At 32.0% G+C, this 22,381-nt stretch overlaps 1 protein-coding gene across 3 annotated transcripts; it reads left to right on the top strand.

The window, feature by feature from the left end:
• Window positions 1-238: 238 nt before the first annotated feature.
• Window positions 239-21,142, top strand: LOC134694592 (cardioacceleratory peptide receptor-like). 3 transcript variants are annotated; one of them, XM_063555618.1, is made up of 7 exons: window positions 239-662; window positions 9,824-9,927; window positions 10,990-11,119; window positions 14,483-14,808; window positions 17,335-17,470; window positions 18,090-18,176; window positions 20,357-21,142. In XM_063555618.1, exons 2-7 carry the CDS (start codon window positions 9,844-9,846, stop codon window positions 20,599-20,601), a joined length of 1,008 nt encoding a protein of 335 aa, XP_063411688.1. In that variant the 5' UTR covers window positions 239-662; window positions 9,824-9,843; the 3' UTR covers window positions 20,602-21,142. The 3 variants fall into 3 exon arrangements, with proteins under 3 accessions (XP_063411688.1, XP_063411691.1, XP_063411689.1); XM_063555621.1 differs by lacking the exon at window positions 239-662 and adding an exon at window positions 2,253-2,477; XM_063555619.1 differs by lacking the exon at window positions 239-662 and adding an exon at window positions 2,515-2,724.
• The last annotated feature ends 1,239 nt before the right edge of the window (window positions 21,143-22,381 follow it).

Here is a 22,381-nt window from a genome sequence, read left to right as displayed (position 1 = left end):
CTTTTAAAGCTGATTATGAATAAAACAGGCATGGCGTTCTACATTTAAAGGTCTGACGATGATCTAAAGTAGCATGACGCATGTGCAAATTCGTCACTAATAATATCACTCTTATTTATTTCAAACATAATTATCCATCACTGTTCTAAAAATCGATTTCTAAGTTACTCCATTATAATCCATCTTGGAAAATGTACCTATCCAAATTACCCTAAAATTTACTCTAAAGCAACAGCTCTTTGGAATATAATACATGTCGTTATTGTATTAAATATCTCCAAGGAGTTTAAAGTGTACTTGTCTTTACAAGAAAGGATAAAATAATTATCTGGAAAAGAGTTTCGAAAAACCCTCTATCATAGCAAATAAACTAATATTTTATGTCTTGAATCATGAGATCTATTGCGCAAGAATAATTATAACATTATTTAAAAGTTCTTGATTTCGTTAAGTTACTATATGTGAGAACGGTGTTTGAGATAAATGCGTAGGGGGAAATTTCCTATTACAATTTCTCCATGAAGGCATGATTACTAGACGTGTCAATTCATAAATTTGATGCTGATATCCGTAAAAAATCTCAATGTATGACTTGAATTGTGTTTGAATCTGGATAGTAAAATATAGCGTTCAGGAAAGATAACTTTATCTAAAAAAATAAGGTAAGTATATCTATAAATGCACATAATCATATCAGCATGATAATTTGCAATATTACATTGTTGACACGCTTGTTTTCTTTACACATCATTGTCAATATAATTATAGTTTTAGTGTAATTTTATGCGACTGTCATACAAGTGAGATGTTAAGCTAACAGCAAAATCAGGTTTACTCAACCATTTTCTACATAAGAACAAGCTTTTACAAAGTCAAAAATGTAAAGGTTGTTGTCCATTCAAATGATGCGTATGAGCTTTTGATTTTGCCATGTGATTACGGACATGTCTATGTTAAGTCAAACCCTAGAACGATTATACTGTAATATATTAACCAAAAAAAAGGTTATAACATGGACCAATTCTGTAAAACTACAGTCACTGTTTGTCCAAATTAGAATATCCATTCACTTAAAGTAATTTCATGAACCCAAAAGGAAACCCGAACATTAGGCTAAAGGCATCAGCCACAACGTGCACAATGCGAATATACACTCAGTAATAGCTTGAGGGGACGAAATATTTGTCGAGCATGCACAAGTGGGTTCATGATTCAGATAGGACATTCAATACATAAATATTTCAATGTCTAAAATGATTCATTATAACGATGATGATTGATCGCATGATGAGTGCGAGAACATGTTTCAGCGATATGATTATTATACATAATCATGATTTGTACGCGAACCACACGTTGATTTTAAATGTAAGTGTGCTTGTTAGAGTATAGCTCGCGGGAAAACATGTCACTCTACCTGGATTCATAGTTCCGAACATAAATCTGTGAGGGTTATTCAGATATTATATCATCAAAGGGTTTAATAAAAAAAAATGTCATTGGAGAGGAATTGTATATTACATACATTTATTCCATACCGTTATATTGTACAACTGATGAGTAAAATTCTAGAGAAAATGTTAAACATTATGATTTTTTTTCAGTATATAATTGATAATTGAGTTCTCTTAGTGAAATCCAAATTTTAAATGAGAACATGGTACATTATTGTTCGTATATTAACACGTACGAAGTCATTTCTTTATTCCTGGTCTCACCTGCATATACAGTATTTATGAACGAAACCCTGAATATAGATAAGGGGGAAAGTTTGCCATTTCGAGTACAGTAGCCTTTCGAACACAAAAACATACTCACATTACTTTGCAAACACACTAGGCCCCTGTATGCAGTTTTCATGTCTTAGAAAGACATCTACAAAAGTAAAGAAATTTAATTCGTTCAAATTTAAAAAAAAAAAACAATGCCAAAAGCAAAACTTCTGAATAATGAAAACAAAACAATATTGAAACAGTTACAAATCATTTTAGATGAAAACGTTGACGTATTTTTACGCTAAATGATTTTGATACTACTGTATGCATGAAAACATGTCCAAAACACCACATCCATGTACTTTTTTTAGTTAATGAATATATTAAAGGTAGAGTAATATATATATATATTGATTTATAAAAAAGGACAATGCCCTGAATAACATGAATTTTCAATTAATATATGAACATCTACAACTGTATCTTAAAAACATTACCTGATTGTTGTTCTTATTAAATATTAACCTGATATAATGTTTCCACACAACAGCAGCTCAATATAAATGTTTTGTAACAGCATGCACTATGTATTCCAGAGGGAGTTAACAACTCTGTTGTCTAAGAAAGTTATATGTTCGGTCAAACATTTCTTCTGAACTTAGCTTCGATGAATTACCCAATCATTGCGCCGACTTATTAAAGAAGAACGTAGTAATCTTTTTTTTTATAATCATAAAAAACATTAACCAAGGAGACGTAAGCGTAAGTAAAATTCATGATTTCATAAAGTGGCTTGTAACAAGAAAGGTGTCGCAAGATTCATGTTTGATGAGATGTTTTTATTATTCTATCTACAAATCCATGAAGACATTACCACTTATATTATTTAGTGATGTGGATGCAGATGATTATGCTCAATCTCATTATATGTCTTGTTTGATGTTTTTGATTTGCATGTTTAATTGTTAAACACATATTTGAGGATATATAACTGTATGCAAATCAGAGAGTAAGTACTTTTTATATATATATTTTATATGATTAATTGTCTTAGGAGACTCGGGAATTAATAGCAATGATCCAAATTACAACTTCAATACTAATTTCTGCAATAGTTTTGTTGTTGATGTAAATATAAAATTGTAAATTTTACCCACGCATGCACGGCACATAGTCATCAATATTATGATGGAGTGCGGAAACTAAAAGAAGAAGAAGAAGAAGAAGTAAGATATGCTGAAAATATCACTGTAATTTTACCGTTTTAATTAATTCATTACATTTTGTTTTGGCTTATGCTTCCTTCTTCAACGCGTTAAGTTAATAGCAAAATTGAAGATGTGCTGTAATACACTATGAAATGATTTTGGCATGTTTAAGCATGTATGTCAATATTTATCGAAATTTAAAAGCGTTAAATGTAAAAAGACGTATACAATAAAAAGTCTACGTCCATACTATAAACGCATAAAACCACCCCTGGAAAAAATTAAAACCAAATAAACTATTTGGAAACAAAGTTTACATTTACAATAATATAAAAAAGAGATTTTGTTAACGAAAACCAAAATGGATTAATTTAAAATGAAAATTATCTATAATGCACAATTTCTTTTAAATATATTACTAAGTTTCTTAAGTTTTCAAAATCTTTCAGCATCAACTTGCATAGTTTTTCTTTTTTCACATTTTCGTTTTAAAGATTATCTTATAATATTTATATATACCATATGTTAACTCTTTGATAAAGCTATTTAGATTTAGATAACTATTGTATTGTGAATCGTTCTCCGAAGAACGAAAATGCAATGGAAATAAACATATCCTCCTTTTTATAGAGCTATGAGTAACTCGTGTGATAAGTATTTATATGTTTAGTATGTTAGGAGATAGAATTATCATATCAAACATGACGATATCTGTAATAATTGTCAATAAAACATTTATCCACACATGCAGTGGTACTAAGTAATAACTATAACAGAAATTAAACGGCCCTCAACAATAAATGCAACCCCTTATTGTTAGCTTCAAAACGTCCCAAATTGAAAAAAGGGGAACCCATTAAAACGAGACAATATATTTTTATCAGATGAATTATGGAAATGTAGACAGTCACTGAAAAGAGCATCATACCAGAAATGTCTTGTCATTAACTTGAGGGGGTTAGCGCTAAGGAACCAGGTTTAATCCACCTTTTTTCAAATTGATTTTCCTCTAAATTCAGTATTTTTGTAATTTTACGTTTTGTATACACGTTATTGATTGTGTTCCTATTGCAATTATCATGATTATGACATTACGCAAATCATGATTAGTCCTTTGGTATATAAGACCATTTGTCAGAAAGAATGTGACAGTTCGTGTCCATTAGTTTTTTTATGCGTTTTGTTGTTTGATTTTTCCATGTAATTATTGACTTTCCAAATTGATTTTCCTCTAAATGCAGTATTTTTGTGATTTCACTTTTTGTATACACGTTATTGGTTGCAGTTATGACATTACGCAAATCATGATTAGTCTTTTGGTATATAAGACCATTTGTCAGAAAGAAATTAAGTCAAAAGTCATTAATTGATTGAGAGAAAACAAATCCGGGTTACTATTTATTCACATTTTCTGTATTATAACAGTAAAACCTGTGCATAACAATACTTTAATACAAGTATATTGATCCTCTAGCTCATCGTAAATAAAATGTATCACTTTAGAAACGAAAACATATCTTAAGCCTCAGTCACACCATACCGGATAGCACGAACGGACGCCTAACGGTGAAAAAAGTTGTTCGTTGACAAAATTGTTATCCGTTAGGAGTCCGTTGATGTACTGACCGAATAAGACGGACGTGTAACGGATGCCTAACGGACACACACCGGAAATGCGACGTACGCGAAACCGAAACTTACCGGACATAACGGATGTCGAACGTACATCCAACTGATGAGTACGGCATAAAACGGTCACCTAACGGAAGCAAACCGGATAAAATGGGTGAACAATATATACGACTTTAAAGGCGACAATATTAATACATGTACACCGCATAACTATTCAAAAAATTCAGCTGTAACTGGTTTTGGTTTATTCTCCAAAATACCGCAAAAGGTCAGTGTCAGATTTAAATAAGAGCTGCTCGATTGTAAAGAATCACCCTTACTCTAAGATCGATTATGAATAATAAGAATTCCTGAACCTTAAGAAATTTGACATACCAATAATTGGCATTTCTGACGCGAAATTTTCAATTGGCAAATATCCGTTTCAGATCCGTTCATCATCCGCTTTATCCGTTAAACATCCGGTAGCAGCCCGTTTCTCATTCGTTCAACGTTCGTTTTATCCGTTAAACGTCCGTTGGTGAATTTATCTTCCAGACCTCCAACTGATGTATAACAGACACGTAACGTATACAAAACTAAAACGAAAAGAACGAGTACCGTTCAAAACGGACGTCTAACGGATAAAAAAAGGTATCCGTTAGGCGTTTTTTCGAGCTATCCGGTAAGATGTGACCGCGCTTATAGATTATACATACACAATGATTATTTTTTATAGAAAATGCAGATATCTCATTTTTTCAGAATTAAAGAACATAACGAATACAGAATAGCCGAATAAAATAAATGTGAACTCAAATATGAGGAACGCGATGGGGACCTTTACTCTGTATTTCCTGATCATATTAATTTATGTTTTTTTTATATATTCAATACACCATATTTTGCAATTTTAATTTTGTTGGTCTGTGTTCCGTAGATATAAACATGCAAGCAAAAATCACTAAAAGGTATTATATTTGTCAATTTTTTTCTATGATGTAACTCCCTACAAACCAGCAAGCTTGCAATTGAACGATCGTAACTTCTAAATTAATTGTAGTGCTAAAATCAAATTTAATTTTGCATCATCTCTACAGTCAGAAATTAAACACGTCAATATGAAGATGTGTTATCATAGGCAATTATACAGATATCTATTACAGAAATATATGTTAGCAAATAAAGGTAGCATATTGGTTTGCAATGATCAGAAAATAATTTATCAAAGGCATGAAGTCCAGGAAAGAGTTAAAGTTGTTTAAAACATTTGTTCTTGCTGGTACGTTAGTAAAAAAAGGAATAGTCATCTGATTAAGACACTTTCGTTTTACAACTCTTTTTTTAATAGTAATTATCTACAAGTCTCTAGTGGATAATTATCTCATACACAATCACAAAACAACATCTTCGAATTGTTAACTCTCTGACTGACAGATAAGATAAAAACATTTTTTTTTTTATAAATAATACCACCGATCGTATTGTAATTGCTATTTAGTTAACAATATAATGAACATTGTTGCGATGAATATCCCTCAGATACTACAAATCCTATACAAAAGATTGTTACGGACATTCATTGTGGATTAATGTTTTGTACGAATTGTATTTCTTTGACAAAGGTAAAACCACAAAAATACTGAACTTAGAGGAAAATTAATTCGGAAAGTCCATAACCACACGGCAAAATCAAATAACAAAACGCATAAAAAAAGAATGGACAAAAACTGTCATATTCCTCACTTGGTACAGGCATATTCAAATGTAGAAAATGATGGATGAAACCTGGTTCTAAAGCGCTTACCCTCTCACTTAAATGACCGTTATATTTTATAAGATGCTTTTTATAAACAGACACAATAAATAAAATAGTCAAAATATGGGTGCATCAGTCATCATCGTATAACAATTTTAACAGGAACACAGTTTAGGTATTTTGACTTTTGACTTAACATTCAGCTATTATGTACTTAGTTACGTTTTTCGTCTTAAAGACCAAAAAAAAGTAAGTTTTGCACAAATTTAATCTCGTTTGTGATCTAAAAGTACTAACAATTAAGGTATCCCATTCGACAGATTTGAAAACATGTGTTATCCACAAAAACGATACTCAATGCAAAGAATAAAAAACAAAATACTAGATTATTTCTTCACTGTGGTTTATTTTCTTTAAGAATTGCATACTTCTTTTTATTAGTGGTGATTAATTTTATAACTCTCTCCGCGAAATTGCCTGTTTGTGCTAATGGAGCGTAAAGAAACCAACGATAATTTCAAGGGTAGTAAAACCATTCAACATACGCGTACTTTATCTATTAGTTTGACTGTTCTGGTATTTTCACCCCTCTTTCAGTTTAAAGCGCTAAGCGAACACAGACAGTAACCTAATAACACCAAGGATCCCAAAACGAAATATAAATCAACACACAGCTTTCATACTGGCTGTATACACGTGTCCATATAGTAAGTCAAGACAAAAATTGTCCAATAGTTATAATATATATAGTATATTTATCTCAGCAACGATTACTTTCTATTGGATTCCGAAAGTTTTATTGTATAAGCCGCTTAAGCAATTTAAAATTTGAATAGCATATATTTATAACACTATGATAAGAATTGCAAGATGAGTGAAGTTACATAAGTCGTATAACTTCCCATGACTAATATCTTAATACATATGTTGCAAACAAATGCTTATTTTATCTTTGTTTATTATTTACAGATATTTACTTTTATTCTAATTTATCCGAAACTTTAAACATTACGTTTGATTTTTTTCTGATTGTCTTTGATACAGTTATTCCTTATTATAACCACCTGTTATAGATTATAACAGTTTACTTTGATGAGTTCAAACCATATGATATTATGTTTTTTTTAGATAGAAATATAACCATTCATTTATAAATTATGTGATGTTCCGTATAGGAATATATGTAGAGGTTCTAGACCACAGAGCAAACACTAGCAAATACGCTTTGACTATCCCACTGTTCAACTCGATGGATTTTTGATTGATCCAATCAAATATTTCCCAATAATAATTATCTACAAGTCTCTGATGGAGACTTCTCTCTTTATGTCATCACAAAACAACGTATGTCAATGGTCTACTCTTTAGCTGTCTAATTGATACCAATACTAAGCTAACAAACAATCATTGGACGATGAATAAGCCTAAGAAAAAAGAGCTTTGAATTAAAAAAGAGTGTCCGTAGAATATTGAAATCTCTGAAACCCATATCTATACAACCGCAAAGGTTAGGGTGTTCTCGAATTTTGTGATAACGTGCTATTAAATAAAAATGAACAATACAATGAAAACAAATTAAACAAAAATACTTGAAAAATAATAAAAAAAAAAAATACAATAAAATGACGATAAGAACAAAAGAAGGCAAAGACAGACGACATTCAATCTAACCAGACAAACGAATGAACAAAAAAAGATAAGCCTCATCATCAACTAGATATCAACTCATAATGGTGGACGTTTTAATTTAAATACCACTAAAGACATTTTACAGTAAAGAAGCATATGTTTCCTAGCCTTTGATGAGTACGGCAACTACGACGGCTCGTATAACTTTTAATAAATGTTACAAATATACAAAAAATTTCAAACGTGTTTATACTCTTTTTTGCGATAACATCAGATATTAAACTTCATTTTAAGATTTTAAATTATCCAAAGAGTAAAATATCTGGATTTATTCATGATTGACTGCTGATATGGATATCTGTTATAAAAACCACCTGCAATGAATTACTCAACAGATAACTTTAATTTGTTGAAAACAAAAATAATATCACGTTTTTAATTTAATTTAAACATATTTATTTATAGTGGATTGGGAAACAAGTTTTGCAAGTTATATTAATCTCTTTCCACTTTGCGGGTGCGAGTGCTGCCTTGTAGCGGCATTAGCCTACTCTTTTTCGATATCTTCAAGGGTGTCTTTAACGTGCAAGAGATATGACTCTCTCTTAACACGGGTAAGCCATTGATCGTCCCCTTCCGACGGACTATCATCGTTTCCTTAAGACCATACTCGCAAATGGTGTCAAGGGAGAGCCGAAAATTGAGTTCCTGAAATGTTCATCCCAAACGGGAATCGAACCAGGAACCCTTGTGTTAGTAGTCCGATGCACTAATCACTACACCACGGCTCTCATAACGTTTTTGCCAATGCAATTATGACATATTTCTGAAAACAAAATTCCGGGATGCAGAATCTATCTCAATGTATGAAGAGGTCTGGAATACGGAATAATGTCATACAGATACATGCACACATATAAGATTATCGTAAAATGTTTAAAATAATTGTAAAGAAATTGTAGGAAAAGAGTGTTGTTAGACAAAATAATTTACATTTTCAAACGAACAGACAAAAACAAAAAGGTTAGGGTCAATTCCATCGGCTTTTATTTCGTTTCAAACGTCAATATAACAATTGTTTAAAGAAATTGATAGTACTAATATTTATCCATAGGTACCAGGATTATAATTTAGTACGCCAGACGCGCATTTAGTCTACATACGACTCATCAGTGACGCTCAAATCAAAAATGTTATAACCCAAACAAATACAAAGTTGAAGAGCATTGGGGATCCAAAATTCCGAATAAATTGTTACAAATACGGCTAAGGCAATCTATGCCTGGGATAAGAAAATCCTTAGTTTTTCGAAAAATTCAAAGTTTTGTAAAAATGAAATTCATAAAGATGACCACATAATTGATATCAATGTCAACACCGAAGTGCTTACTACTGGACTGGTGATACCTTCGGGGACGAAACGTCCACCAGCAGAGGCATCGACCCAGTGGTGTAAATTATTATCAGAGGTACCAGGATTAAACTCAACATTTATCATGAGAAGTTGTACCTTTAAAGATTGAATGTAATGTATCTTTTGAAAGTCACATCTGCAATGATAAAATTTGTTTTAGTAAACATGTTTCTCGGTATTAACAATGTTAACGTCTTATATACTAGTTTCTCTTCTCGTGTGTTGATGCCGTTATGAATATCATCTGAAAGATCTTGATTCGTGTCTAAGCCGATATGCAACAAGTTACATAATAAGGGATCATTAATGTATAACAGAGTTACATAACTGTTAATTCTACATCTGAAGAATTGACAATGATAGCAAGAACGACCACATGATTGTTAATTTATGATTTATCAGAGGTTTGAAAATCTGTTTTTCTTATTAGATTTGTTTATACATTACACGTTACATAATTGACTTTGCAAACTTGTTTCTTTTGCAGGCCACTTAATCTTAGATACAATGGCGTTTCGAAGTAATATGACAATTCAAATAAACGGGAGTATGTTGAATAAGACGGCGACCAACGACACAATACAATCTCAGGTATATTTTTTTTTGCGCGCGCGCGACATGCTTTTATTAATTTAACGTTATCTTAAATATTTAATAAATAGTATAAAAGTATTTTTTCCATTACAACAGCAATCTGGTTTTCGTTGTTTTTTATGTTGGTACTTTTGCTAACTATATATTGATTGTGAGCATTGTACCGTACGATAGTTTAATCCTTGGTGACGACCGTACTTTTACCAATCGCTGCTTACATGCACCAAGACGTGTTGCCTATTAGTGATTATGACATCATTAGCTATCATATCCATTTTATACTTTTGATATTGAAGGTTAACAGTTATCTTGTGTTAAGTATGAATTACAGTCATACAATCGCCATGTGAGCTGCTATATTTAATTGACAATTATTGATATGAACTATTTGATATTACATGTAATACAGATATTGCGATCCTGAATTATATTACGGAAATAATGATTTCGAAATTACGGAAAAAGAATAACTTATAATGTGTTTTTGTATTGTAGTCTATAGATTCTGAAGTAATGCCTAATTTGACAAATCTCACACAAAATCATATATTTCTAATTTCCTGCAATTGACCAACTATTGTACAAATAAAAGGTATACAAATAAACTTTTGATCTTTTTGAGGCAATGATTTAGATTTAATTAACTAAATTTTCAGGTGTTGGGAGTAATTTCAGGATTAACACAGTATACTTATGAACATTGTCGGAAATATAAAATGTGTTTGAACTCGCAAAGAAACAGGCGAAAAAGAAGACATGTATCTTGTTAAATAGTGTTGGCTTTACATACTTTGACTACAAAGTACAACGCGCCGTTGCTGATTTCATATCGTGGTTATAGTTGTTTTATTTGTTATAAAACATCATGTCCGTATTTGTTAAAGTTTATTTATACGAGCTATTCATGATAAATTTAGATAAAAGTTGTTAAATGTGATTTATGACATAATGCACGAACAAAGTAGTTTAGAAAATTATGGTTTTCGTCATTAAATAATAGTACAAGTTGTCTCTTAATAATTTAAAATGCATGTATGATAACAGTTTAATTTATTACAGGGTCTCAAATGGATATCACTGATTATTCTTCTTGGAATACTATTCTTTAACCTTTTAGTGGTAATGCTTTTAGTTTCAAGAAATCATAAATCAAGAATGCGATTTTTCGTAATTAATCTAGCTTTTGCAGGTAAGGATAGTATAAAACTATAATAGAGCAATTCAGAAAATATTTGTCTTTTTTTTCGCATTGAAACACATTTTTTCTCCGGTGATAAGATCGTAATATTACTTGCTCAAAGCAACTGCTTATGGAACGTTATATCATAAAGAAATATTCAGTCTTGTAGTCAGCACTGTAGTGTAAATATGAAATTTAATATATATGTTACAGGCATTTTCTACATTTAGGCATTTTGTAAAATTCCTGAAAGCTTTAGACATTTCCTAAAATGCCTCCAAGATTCAGTCATTATACATTATTATACATAATGACTATTTTTTTCTCGGCATTTTACAAAATGCCTGGAAAAATTGAAAGGCATTTTGTAATCTTATAGAATGAAATGAAAAAAAATGTTGCATTTGTATTTCTAATAAATACTGAATAAAAAAAGAAGAGTTTTTTTTCAAAGATTAACGTTACTGAATTATGTCATTTGTTATGAGCATATTAAAGACATAAAAACCTTCCCAGTTGGTTTTTGGAGAATAAATTAATTATACCGAACAATAAATAATTTTCTTGTGTTATGTCTACTTTTGTCGTATGCATCTTAATGATAATCTTCTACAAAATGCCTGTAACAAAAAGGCAATTTGTTGAATTTTGTTTCAAAATTTTAATCATTTTACAAAATGACTAGGTATTTTCAGTCATTTTGAATAATGCCTGTTCATTTTAGACATTTTTTAAATTGCCTGTAAATTCAGTCATTTTACAAAATGCCTGTAAATTCAGTCATTTTACAAAATGTCTAAATGCCTGTAACATATATATTTATAGTTATTTCAGAAGATTCACTGTCAATACTATGTACAATATATCTAAATTTGTCATAATGTTCAAATTTAAGAATAATTATTCTAATTCGGATTTGGAACTTTTTTTTGGAAAACTCTTGTTTAAATGTTCTTCTACAAATTGAACTTCGTAACAATATTTGTTGTTCCAATCTAGATTTTATAATATCTTTATCAGAAATATCTTAATGCCTATTTCGGTTGACTGGTTTTTAACTCATCATAAGAAAGTAGCTACAAAAAACCGATACAATGTTTATATATTAAAGATAATACTAAATATATTCGGATAAACAGTACTTCGTACTAGTGAGAGGTTTGGCGCTATAAAACCATGTTCAATCCACCAGTTTCTACCTTTATAATGTATACCAAGTCAGGAATATGACAGTTGTTGTCCATACGTTTTATGTCTTTTTTTCATTTGATTTTGCTATGTGATAAGGAATTTTCCGATTGAATTTTCCTCGGATTTCAGTATTTTGTGATTTTACTTTTTTCATATATGTATTTAATCCTTTGATATGTTGTTTTATTTAGTGATTTGCTGTGGTAATCGTTCTAAAATGACACGGTTGACATAGCTTAAACTAATAGAAATTTGAATTAATAACACACTTTGTATTTAGTTCTCTACCACCAAATATGTTAAAGATACTGTCTAAGAAAGCTCCCTAACAATTGATGAACAGAAATGGACAGAGAAATCAATAAACAGTGAACATTTCATCACTAACACATTTTAAATCCATTTGCACAGACCATGGTCTCTCTTGAATTTGCAGTGGTGTCAGAGTGTGTACGATCCGTCTGAAAGGCACCACTCCATATCCAAACAGCACTGGTAAACTGGCAAATCAATGCAATTTCAAGAAAAACACTGCTGAAAAGAATCATGTGTCCGTGTCAATTGATGTTTAGGATTAAACAATGGAGAAATTAGGCTTTTTATTTCCCCAGTTTTACAGTTTCCTTAACTCGATTTTTTTTCACGCTAATGCATAAAACGCTCAGATGTGCCACCCATCGACCAAATAAATTAAAAAAAAAACTTTTACTAGAAGTTACTTGATGTGTTTATTTATTTTGACTCGTTTGTTAATCTTACAATGCCTCTATATGTTGCCGATCACAGTATCTGTCAATTTTCTCGCCTTTGTTACCGGTTTTTTTCTTCTTTTTTTGGTGCTTTTTTCTAGATCGGTTTAGGAGAAATATTTATCCTCACAATTGAAATATCTGTTATCGGTAAGGGACGACATCAAAAGTTCAATGAAGGATAAAAAACTTAATTTGCATAGTTTTTTCGCTGACCCCCCTGTCCCCCTTCTTAACTTAATTTGGGAAAAATTGATTTACCTATATGGATATATGTAAAATCGATTTTAGATTAACAAAACTTGCAGCAATGTTGACACCCCCACCCTCACCCCCAAATTATTTGATTTACGTTAAATGATTCGTCCACATATGATTCAGTTGTCAACATTCCTGTCTTTCCTATTGTTCCTATTGTTAATTCATGAAAAAGCGACCATATAAAAATGAAGATGTAGTATGATTGCCAATGAGACAGCTATCCACTAAAAACCCAAATGACACAGACCTTAACAACTATAAGTCACCGTATGGCCTTCAATAATGAGCAAAGCCCATACCGCATAGTCAGCCATAAAAGGCCCCGATTAGACAATGTAAAACAATTCGAACTAGAAAAATAACGGCCATGTCAGGTGAAGTCCCATAGAGAGAAGACAGCTTTCTAAAAAATCTTTGAAAAAGTAGAATAACAATCCCACAAGAAACATATTCCAAGACTATACCTCGTTTATGAAGAGAAACAGTTCATTTTTAATCGTTTAAAAAGCCCTTCAAGCCTCGTGCGTCAAATTATAAAATATAAATTTCTCGAGAGGAGAAATATGTATTTTATGCAGTTTAGTAATCTATATTTACACATCGTCTCTTTTCTCAACATTTGTCCATTTAAAAGGACAAAACTAAAAACAAAATAACAAGAAAACCATAACACGCGACGTAATAAATTGGAAACCATGAATCTCATAAAACCATGTGAAATATAGGGGTTACGAAAGGTTAAACGTTATTACTAATATAATAGTCCGGCTACAAGCATATTTCAAAGGAATTGTGCACATCCTGCTACAAGCATAAAATTTGACATATGTAGAAGTTAAGACGAGCTTGGGATTTGTTCTTATGCTACATTTATGCTGATTTTTTTCAATGCCTCCCTATCTGAAATAAAAGAGTAATAGTGGAGAAAGGTCTATGCCAAATTTCATGCTTGTAGCAGGATGTACACAATTTTTCACAAAGCCGTCGTACTATATAATTAAAACATTTTAGCATTAATACATTAGATAATCTCTACGAACACTCATATATCAATATCAAACGCAAACAAACACCACTGGATGTGAGAATACCAAATGTAAGAAGAAAATTGCATACTTATACATACATAACCAAATATAAATTTAAATACTAATTTATATATTTTTTTCAGATTTTTGTGTAGGGGTATTTTTTGTATTACCTGAAACCCTTTTTAATTGGTTTGATGTTCCATGGAATCCCTACGTGTGTTATATATACTATGTGTATTTCTCCATGGTTCCTTTTTATGTGTCAACCTATGCAATTGTTGTGTTATCAATTGACCGTGCATATGTTATTGTAAGACCATTGGCCGCAGCTTCGAAAGGCAAACTTTACCGTTATGGTATGGCATTATCTGCATGGATTATTGGATGTACCCTTGCAATTCCATACGGAGTGTTCGGTACATTCAACGAAGAGGATATCTACTGTACCCATATTACGCCAAGTTTAGTAAGTTTGTTTATACAAATTGATACACAAACGTGACTCAAACAAAATAACTACATTTCACAAATCAAGAAATTTAGAAATTCAAGTATCAATTAAACAAAATACGTGATAAAAATTAAGAAATTGTATTTACACATTAGAAATTTACATTTCACAAATCAAGAAATTTAGAAATGCATGTAACGGATGGAAAATAATACATGTAACAGATTAAGAAATAGCATTTTACAAATTATTAAATTACATGTTAAGCTGGGGTCACACATTCACGATTTTTACTACCGTTCTTGACAGGACCATTCCCGATTAAAATTTATTAAAAGTCTGATCAAGATCCTGTGAATCGTGGATGGAAATTCAAACTTAAAATAAAATTTGTAAAAAAAATAATTTGATCACGACAACAATCAGATAGTGTTCAGGCAGCACCGATATTCAACCGTTTCTAAGCGAATAAGTCCCGATAATCCCGTTCTGAATCCGCTTCTAATCCGATTTGTATTTTTCGCCAGGTAAAATTCGACCGAGTCTGTCACGACTGCGTCCCGACTCTACCGAATGTAATCCGACTGAGATCAGACAGTGACCAGACAGTGAACCGACGCTGACGGAAGTTATTTGTTCGAAAACTGTCGGCATGTTCGGGATGATCAGGTACTGTCGGAACGTAATCCTATCACGGTCCGCTCTATCGCATTGCAAACGGCTTTGTCTGGTCTCAGTCGTATTGTATTCTGTAGTTGTCGGGACTCTGACGTGGGTATCATTGACGAATTTCGTATTAATAACGGGACTTTTCCGGAACGGTTTCGGCAAAAAACGGTTCGCAATCGACAAGATCTGGATGCAATCTGGACTCAATCGGCAGAAAAACAGCTATGAAAAATTACTCCGGATCATTCCCGTTCTACAGGACACCGTCCAGAATACACAAGACATTGTTAGGAATTCGATCCGATACAGCAGAATCTGTCACGACATAGCCACGATTGTAATCCGATTAGACAAAATCGGCTGAGTTGCCCCGAATGTTACGGGACGCACCTAACTGTCGGGATGCTTTGCCGAACTATTCGGACCCTTCCCGATCCGTAGGAATCTGTTACGAACTAAAACGAATGCGTTCAGACAATGATAGGACATTCCAGATAATTGAGGATACCAATCCGACTTTTTCACTTTTCGTATCGTATTGCTGTCTGATCTCAAACGGGAGCAATAATCGGCAATGTGTGAACCCCGCATTACCAATTAAGAACTTGTATTTCACAAATTAAGAATTGTATGAGTATGGCGGATATTTCCTTCTATACGTAACAACCAATTTAGATTACAATATATTCTAGTTAAGCGCAATAATGATAATTTCAAAGTCATGTATCATATGTACACAGCGTATACATTAGATAGTTAACGAAATGTAAAATGATTGAAAATTCTAACAACTTTCAAACAGACCTCACATAAGGTGATGTGAAAACCGTAAATCCTTCTAGATTCATGAATACATCCCACAAACTATTGCAGCAAGTTAACATACATTGACTAAATGAACTTTATCTATGACACAATAATAATGCCTTGTGCTACATATACACTATCAATTAAAAAGGGGAATGTAAAACAATGTCAAACTTACAATTAAAACGTGGAACAAAATGATAAAATGTTGATTTAGATATACTAATTTTGTTAATATGAAATGGAAATATTTATTCGAAAATAAAATAAAAAATTCTTATCTATAGAATGGGAACAACAGTTTAAAAGATGGTACATTAACAAAATAATTTTACTTTAAATAACAAAAATGCATAACATTTTGATACAACAGCTCAGAGTAACAGTAAAATTTGATAGCATACTCAGTAAACCAAAGCAAGTTAAAAACAAAACAAAACACAATTAATAGATCAATAAATGCATATATAAAGAATTGTTCTGAACATAACATGCACTACTATTGAATGGTGATAGTGTTGTATTTAATTCAGTGTATGTTCAATTGTATCAAAATGTCTGTTGATTAAGTTCAATTGATAGTGTGTCTTTCTTTGTTATGGTGTTACACTATTGGTTCAGGTAAGGATAAAGGTTGGCACCTATTAACAAGTTCGAACCTGCTGCATTTGTTTGCACCTGTTCTAAGTCATGAATCTGATGTTCTTCAGTTATCGTTTGTTGAAGAGTTCATTAGTGTTTCTCGATTTTCGTTGTTGATATAGATTACCCCGTTAGTTTTCCCATTTGAATGGTTTAACACTAGTTATATTTGGGTCCTTTATAGTATTATTTTTGCCAAGGCTCTGTGTTGAATACTGTACTTTGATATATCATGTCATATTTTTACAATTTTTCTTTTACTAGGATGGATAGTTGTCATATTGGCACTCATACCATATCTTCTAACACCTATTTTGTTATAATTTGATATTGGAATACGGAGATTTCAATATTTCTTGTAGATACTGTGCTTATTTTTTGTTCTGTACAGTAGGCATTGGCATATTGTCCTATTTGTTATAGGTATTGCTATACGCAGATCTTACCACTATTATCATACTACCAATCGGAATCATAACAGTATGCTACATTGTTATCATTATTACAATACGTGGTCGGGAAAGAAATGGATTCTTGCGTGGTAAAAACAATGATGCAGGTACATACTGTCAATCTTGTTAGATATCAAAAACACAAAGCTGATAATTTAATACGCCAGACGCGTGTTTCATTTACTAAAGACTCATCAGTGACGCTCGAATCAAAATCGTCAGAAAGTAACAAGTATAAAGAGTATCAAGGACCAAAATTCCAAAAATTCGAGCCAGATACGGCTAAGTTATATGTGCATGGGATAAGAAAATGCTTGGATGAATTCATACTTTTGTAAACAGGAAATATATTGAAAATAAATTGATCTTATTTATAATGTCCATTTCTTAACTCACCCGAGCATTCATGATCAAGCGAACCTAATGAAAGTCATTTTCCAATCAACAATAGTTAAAACCTGGAACCGATGAGCAGATATACCTTATAAAAAATGCACACCAAAATACAGATGCTCTCAGACTGCATAACAGCTTTATACTACGCACCTAATTAAATGATCTGAAACAAATAATAAAAAAAATATATCTTATATTTGTTTCTTTTTCTGAATTAAAGAATACAATCCCACAATTTACTAAACAAGCAAAGATGTTAATTTAAAAAAAAATGTAGATAGAAAAATTTAATGAAAGCTAGCTTTTAGAACATATGATTAATCATTATAGATAATGGTTGTGATACAAATGTAAGAAATAACAGCATTTCAAAGGCAAAGATCAGGACCATCAAACTTCTATGCGTTGTTGTATGTGGTAAGTAGTCACTTGTTTTCATCCTGTTTTGCATTATGTAAACACGACAGTTGCAACTAATAAATCTAAAAATAAATTATTTTTGTTTGCAGTATAATATATATTTTAACATTCATTACGATACTGGTGTCGCCTGGAGGTCGTCATCGTCAGATGATATTTATTTTGTTTTGAAATGAATAATTGCTTACGGAAATTCCCACTTTGAGGGGGAGTTATCTGAAGTACAATTACCATAATTACACTTCTAAACATGCATGCTTTATGTATGTTATTGTTTATTTCAGGAAATAACAACACACAATGTACAATGTTGTGTTGTATGATCATCCGTGAAGCATGCTGTTTTTGTTTTTTTACAATTCGGATATCCTTGAAATTGTGTTATTGACAAAATAAACTTTATAATGATTGGTCCCGTGTATCATTTCTCTGTCACCTTCTAAAATAAAAAAAAATAAACAAAACAGAACATTACAAATGTCTGCTCATTTTCATTTAAGGGCATGTCTTGTATATAGGTAGGACACACTAAAGAGTGATAGGGACGCTACAGTACGTAAGTCACGCTAAAGTACGATGGTACACGCTGAAGTGTGATGTCTTCGTACGCTAAAGTCTGATGGTTTACTAAAGTATAGACCAAAAGAAACGTAGTTGGATTATGACGTTTATTAACATTCGTTTATAAAAACTAAAAAATGGTATTCCCATACATATCCTGTATCTTGCTTTAATTGGAAGCGAACGAATACATTAAAATTATTGTTTGTGTTGTAGCTTTGCAGTCTCCGTTAACATATTGTCGCTTTTACTAAAATGTAACGTCGGTGAAAAGGGTAATTTTTTTCAAGCGTAAGTTACAAATTGTGGACTCAAACATTAGTTTGTTCCATGTAAGAAATTATAACATGTTAATTTACTCGCTACGAAAATGGGTAGAGCATGTAGAACCCCGCCGTTTCTCATACTTAAATTAGAATTTAAAATATAACATTATGTACCTTTATTACTTGGCCAAACCTCCTAATTTAGATACAATGAAGCCTACCGGTAGTTTATAAAGCCTATTACATCATATGTTATACCTTAGCTTCAAAGCTTTTGAAAAAAGTCTTGTTTTAACATCACTGTACTTTAAGCCCTTCAATATTACCGTAATGTTTCATCGCACTTAACCTGGCTATACCATCGTACTTTAGCAAACACACAACCATCGCACTTTAGCGTGAGCCACAATCGTACTTTAGCTGCAAATGTTTGCACCTGTCCTAAGTCAGGAATCTGATGTACAGTAGTTGTCGTTTGTTTATGTAAAATATACGTGTTTCTCGTTTCTCGTTTTGTTTATATAGATTAGACCGTTGGTTTTCCCGTTTGAATGGTTTTACACTAGTAATTTTGGGGCCCTTTATAGCTTGTTGTTCGGTGTGAGCCAAGGCTCCGTGTTGAAGGCAGTACTTTAACCTATAATGGTTTAATTTTTAAATTGTTATTTGGATGGAGAGTTGTCTCATTGGCACTCACACCACATCTTCCTATATCTATTTAGCGTAGACCATGGCACTTTAGGGTGAGACACAATCGTACTTTAGCGCAGACCATGGCACTTTAGCATGACCATCGCACTGTAGAGTACCAGTGCACTTTATAGTACAACATATATACTTAATTACAGTCAGTATTTCACTAAATATGTATAAAATATCAACAATATAACCATTTGTTTTCTATTTACCTGAACAAATTTGTATCGAAATAACAACAAATACCTTGAAATATGAGACAATTTCAAACTTAGAGCATGCGAAAAAGTCCGTTTAATAACTTCGTCATCAATATTACACACAATTGTATTCTCTACGATTTTCTGCTACAAAGTGAGAAGCAAAATGTCAACTTCACAAAGAAAAAACAAGCATTGCTCAGTCAAATAATCAGATGCGATAGATCAAACTGATCTATGGTCGGGGTGTTGTCTCTTTGACACATTCCTTATTTCTATTCGCAATTTTATGAGTTAACAAACTGGTGCAAAACATATATCCCCCTGTGAGCTACATTGTATTTATATCTATTTCAAAAGTACTTAAACTGCAATAATTATATATTCATGAACAAAATTCCCTTAATATGTGTTTACTTATAATTGTAATATCATTTCACAAATATTTTTACAGCATACATTATTTGCTGGGCTCCAATTACAATCGCAGCAGTCTTAATGCACCATAAAATAGCAGAATATGGGCTTTGGTTTCAGATACTTTATTTACTTGCTCCAGTAAACAGCCTGGCTAATCCATTAGTGTTTCTTATTTTCAACCAGAAAATGTTTCGTTCTAAAACGAATAAGACAAAGAAAAAAGTATTTAGTGGAACAACTTTTAAAACCAAAACAGAAACATTATCATTGGGTAGCTAAATTTATACAGATGATTTGATGGTGCATTTCATTATCTATGTGAAGACCATGATAAAAAAAATGGCTTATAGTTGAGTTAGGTAGAAACACTCTTAGCTTAATAGTTTGTACGCAGACGTGCGATTCGACGACAAAAGACTCCTCAGTTTAGCTAAAGAAAAAAAAAGTATAGAAGTTCAGCCCCAAGAACGACGAAAGATTAATAAAAAAACAGCTACGATACATTAACAGAATACTGTGGTGAAGTAATTAACTACCAACACAAAGATGCCAAGTCCGATCCTTGTTGCGGGTAGAAGTTTTAGGTATTTGAAATTCGGCTTTCCATTGACACCATTTGCGAATATGGTCTTTAGAAGTAACGGTAGTTCGTAGGAAGTGGACGATGAATGACTGGCTCATGTTAAGAGAGAGCAATATCTCTTACACGGACAAGGCAACCTTATAGATTACAATAAAGAGCATCTAAATGCTGTCTCCCAGAATCATATGCATTCGAAAAGGTTACAGTGTTTAATAGGAGTTGTATTTTCTTTTTTCTCAATACACTATAAATAAATATGTAAAAACTTAAAGAATACATGTGTTTGCTTTTTTCCATAGAAATAATACAAACTAGACAATATATGTTGTTTTTAAATACTTTCACTTGTGAATATTTAAAGTGGGACGAAAGATACCAAAGGGCAGTCTATCTCATAAATCGAAAATAAACTGACAACGCCATGGCTAAAACTGAAAAGGACAAACAGACAAGCAATACTACACATGAAAAAGTATAATAAATAAACAACACGAACCCCACCAAAAACAAGTGGTGATCTCAGGTAATCCGGAAGGGTAGGCAGATCCTGCTCCACATGTAACACCCTTCGTTCTGCTTATGAGATAACAAATCCGATAAACAGTATAATTCGGTGGATAGATAAAGGCAAGAGTAGTATACCAATGTTCAAAACTAAAAATCGATAGAAAAAAGAAATCTGGGTCACAAACCAAAACCGAGGGACACGCATTAAATATAAGAGAATGATGACATAACATTTAAATGTAATACACACATAAACGAACTAAGTATTAGACAAAATCCGATGATGATAACAAATATAACATCAAAACTAAATACATGAATCTGGGATAGAAAAGTACCGTGACACGTCTTATAATAATGTGAATTCACAGTCTAATATAAAAGGAAACACACGACAAACATATGCATGATAATGTCGATCAAGATTCAATTACTTCTATACTTCTATACGAAAACCCCTATCATGTGTTTTCACAGTCGAAAGTCTCGCCGTTATACAACTTTCCCAAAAAACCCAACGAACCCCAACAAATAAAAACATTACCAGTTTACCTACGCAATATATGAAAAATTATACATTTTTAACATCTAACTTATATGAAAAAGGTCAGGGTAACCTAACCCTAGTGACACCCCTATCAATTAAGTATTGAAGTAGTTACCCTGCACATGCATCAGATACAATTATTTGCCTTTGTATAATTTAGGTACCTACCACCAACTTCTTAGTTTAGAAAGTAATGAAAATTGCTTTATTGTCCCATGTTTGGTAAATTATTTGTATGCAGCAATTGGATGAAAAGACATCAGTTTTGACTAAAGTGAGGTCATTTACAGCAACCGTGTTAATTCCATTCATTTTAATCTAGACATCAACAAATGCTATTCAAATATGATCAAGCATTTATGACTGAGCAGGAAAAAGCCTTGCAGGAGAAATATAAGATAACTGGTATTGTTTGTCCAATT

This window comes from Mytilus trossulus, chromosome 13 (genome assembly GCF_036588685.1).
Source record: "Mytilus trossulus isolate FHL-02 chromosome 13, PNRI_Mtr1.1.1.hap1, whole genome shotgun sequence".
Lineage (NCBI taxonomy): Eukaryota > Metazoa > Mollusca > Bivalvia > Mytilida > Mytilidae > Mytilus > Mytilus trossulus.
Note: the sequence above shows the minus strand (reverse complement) of the source record. Positions and strands in the feature narration are given on the sequence as shown.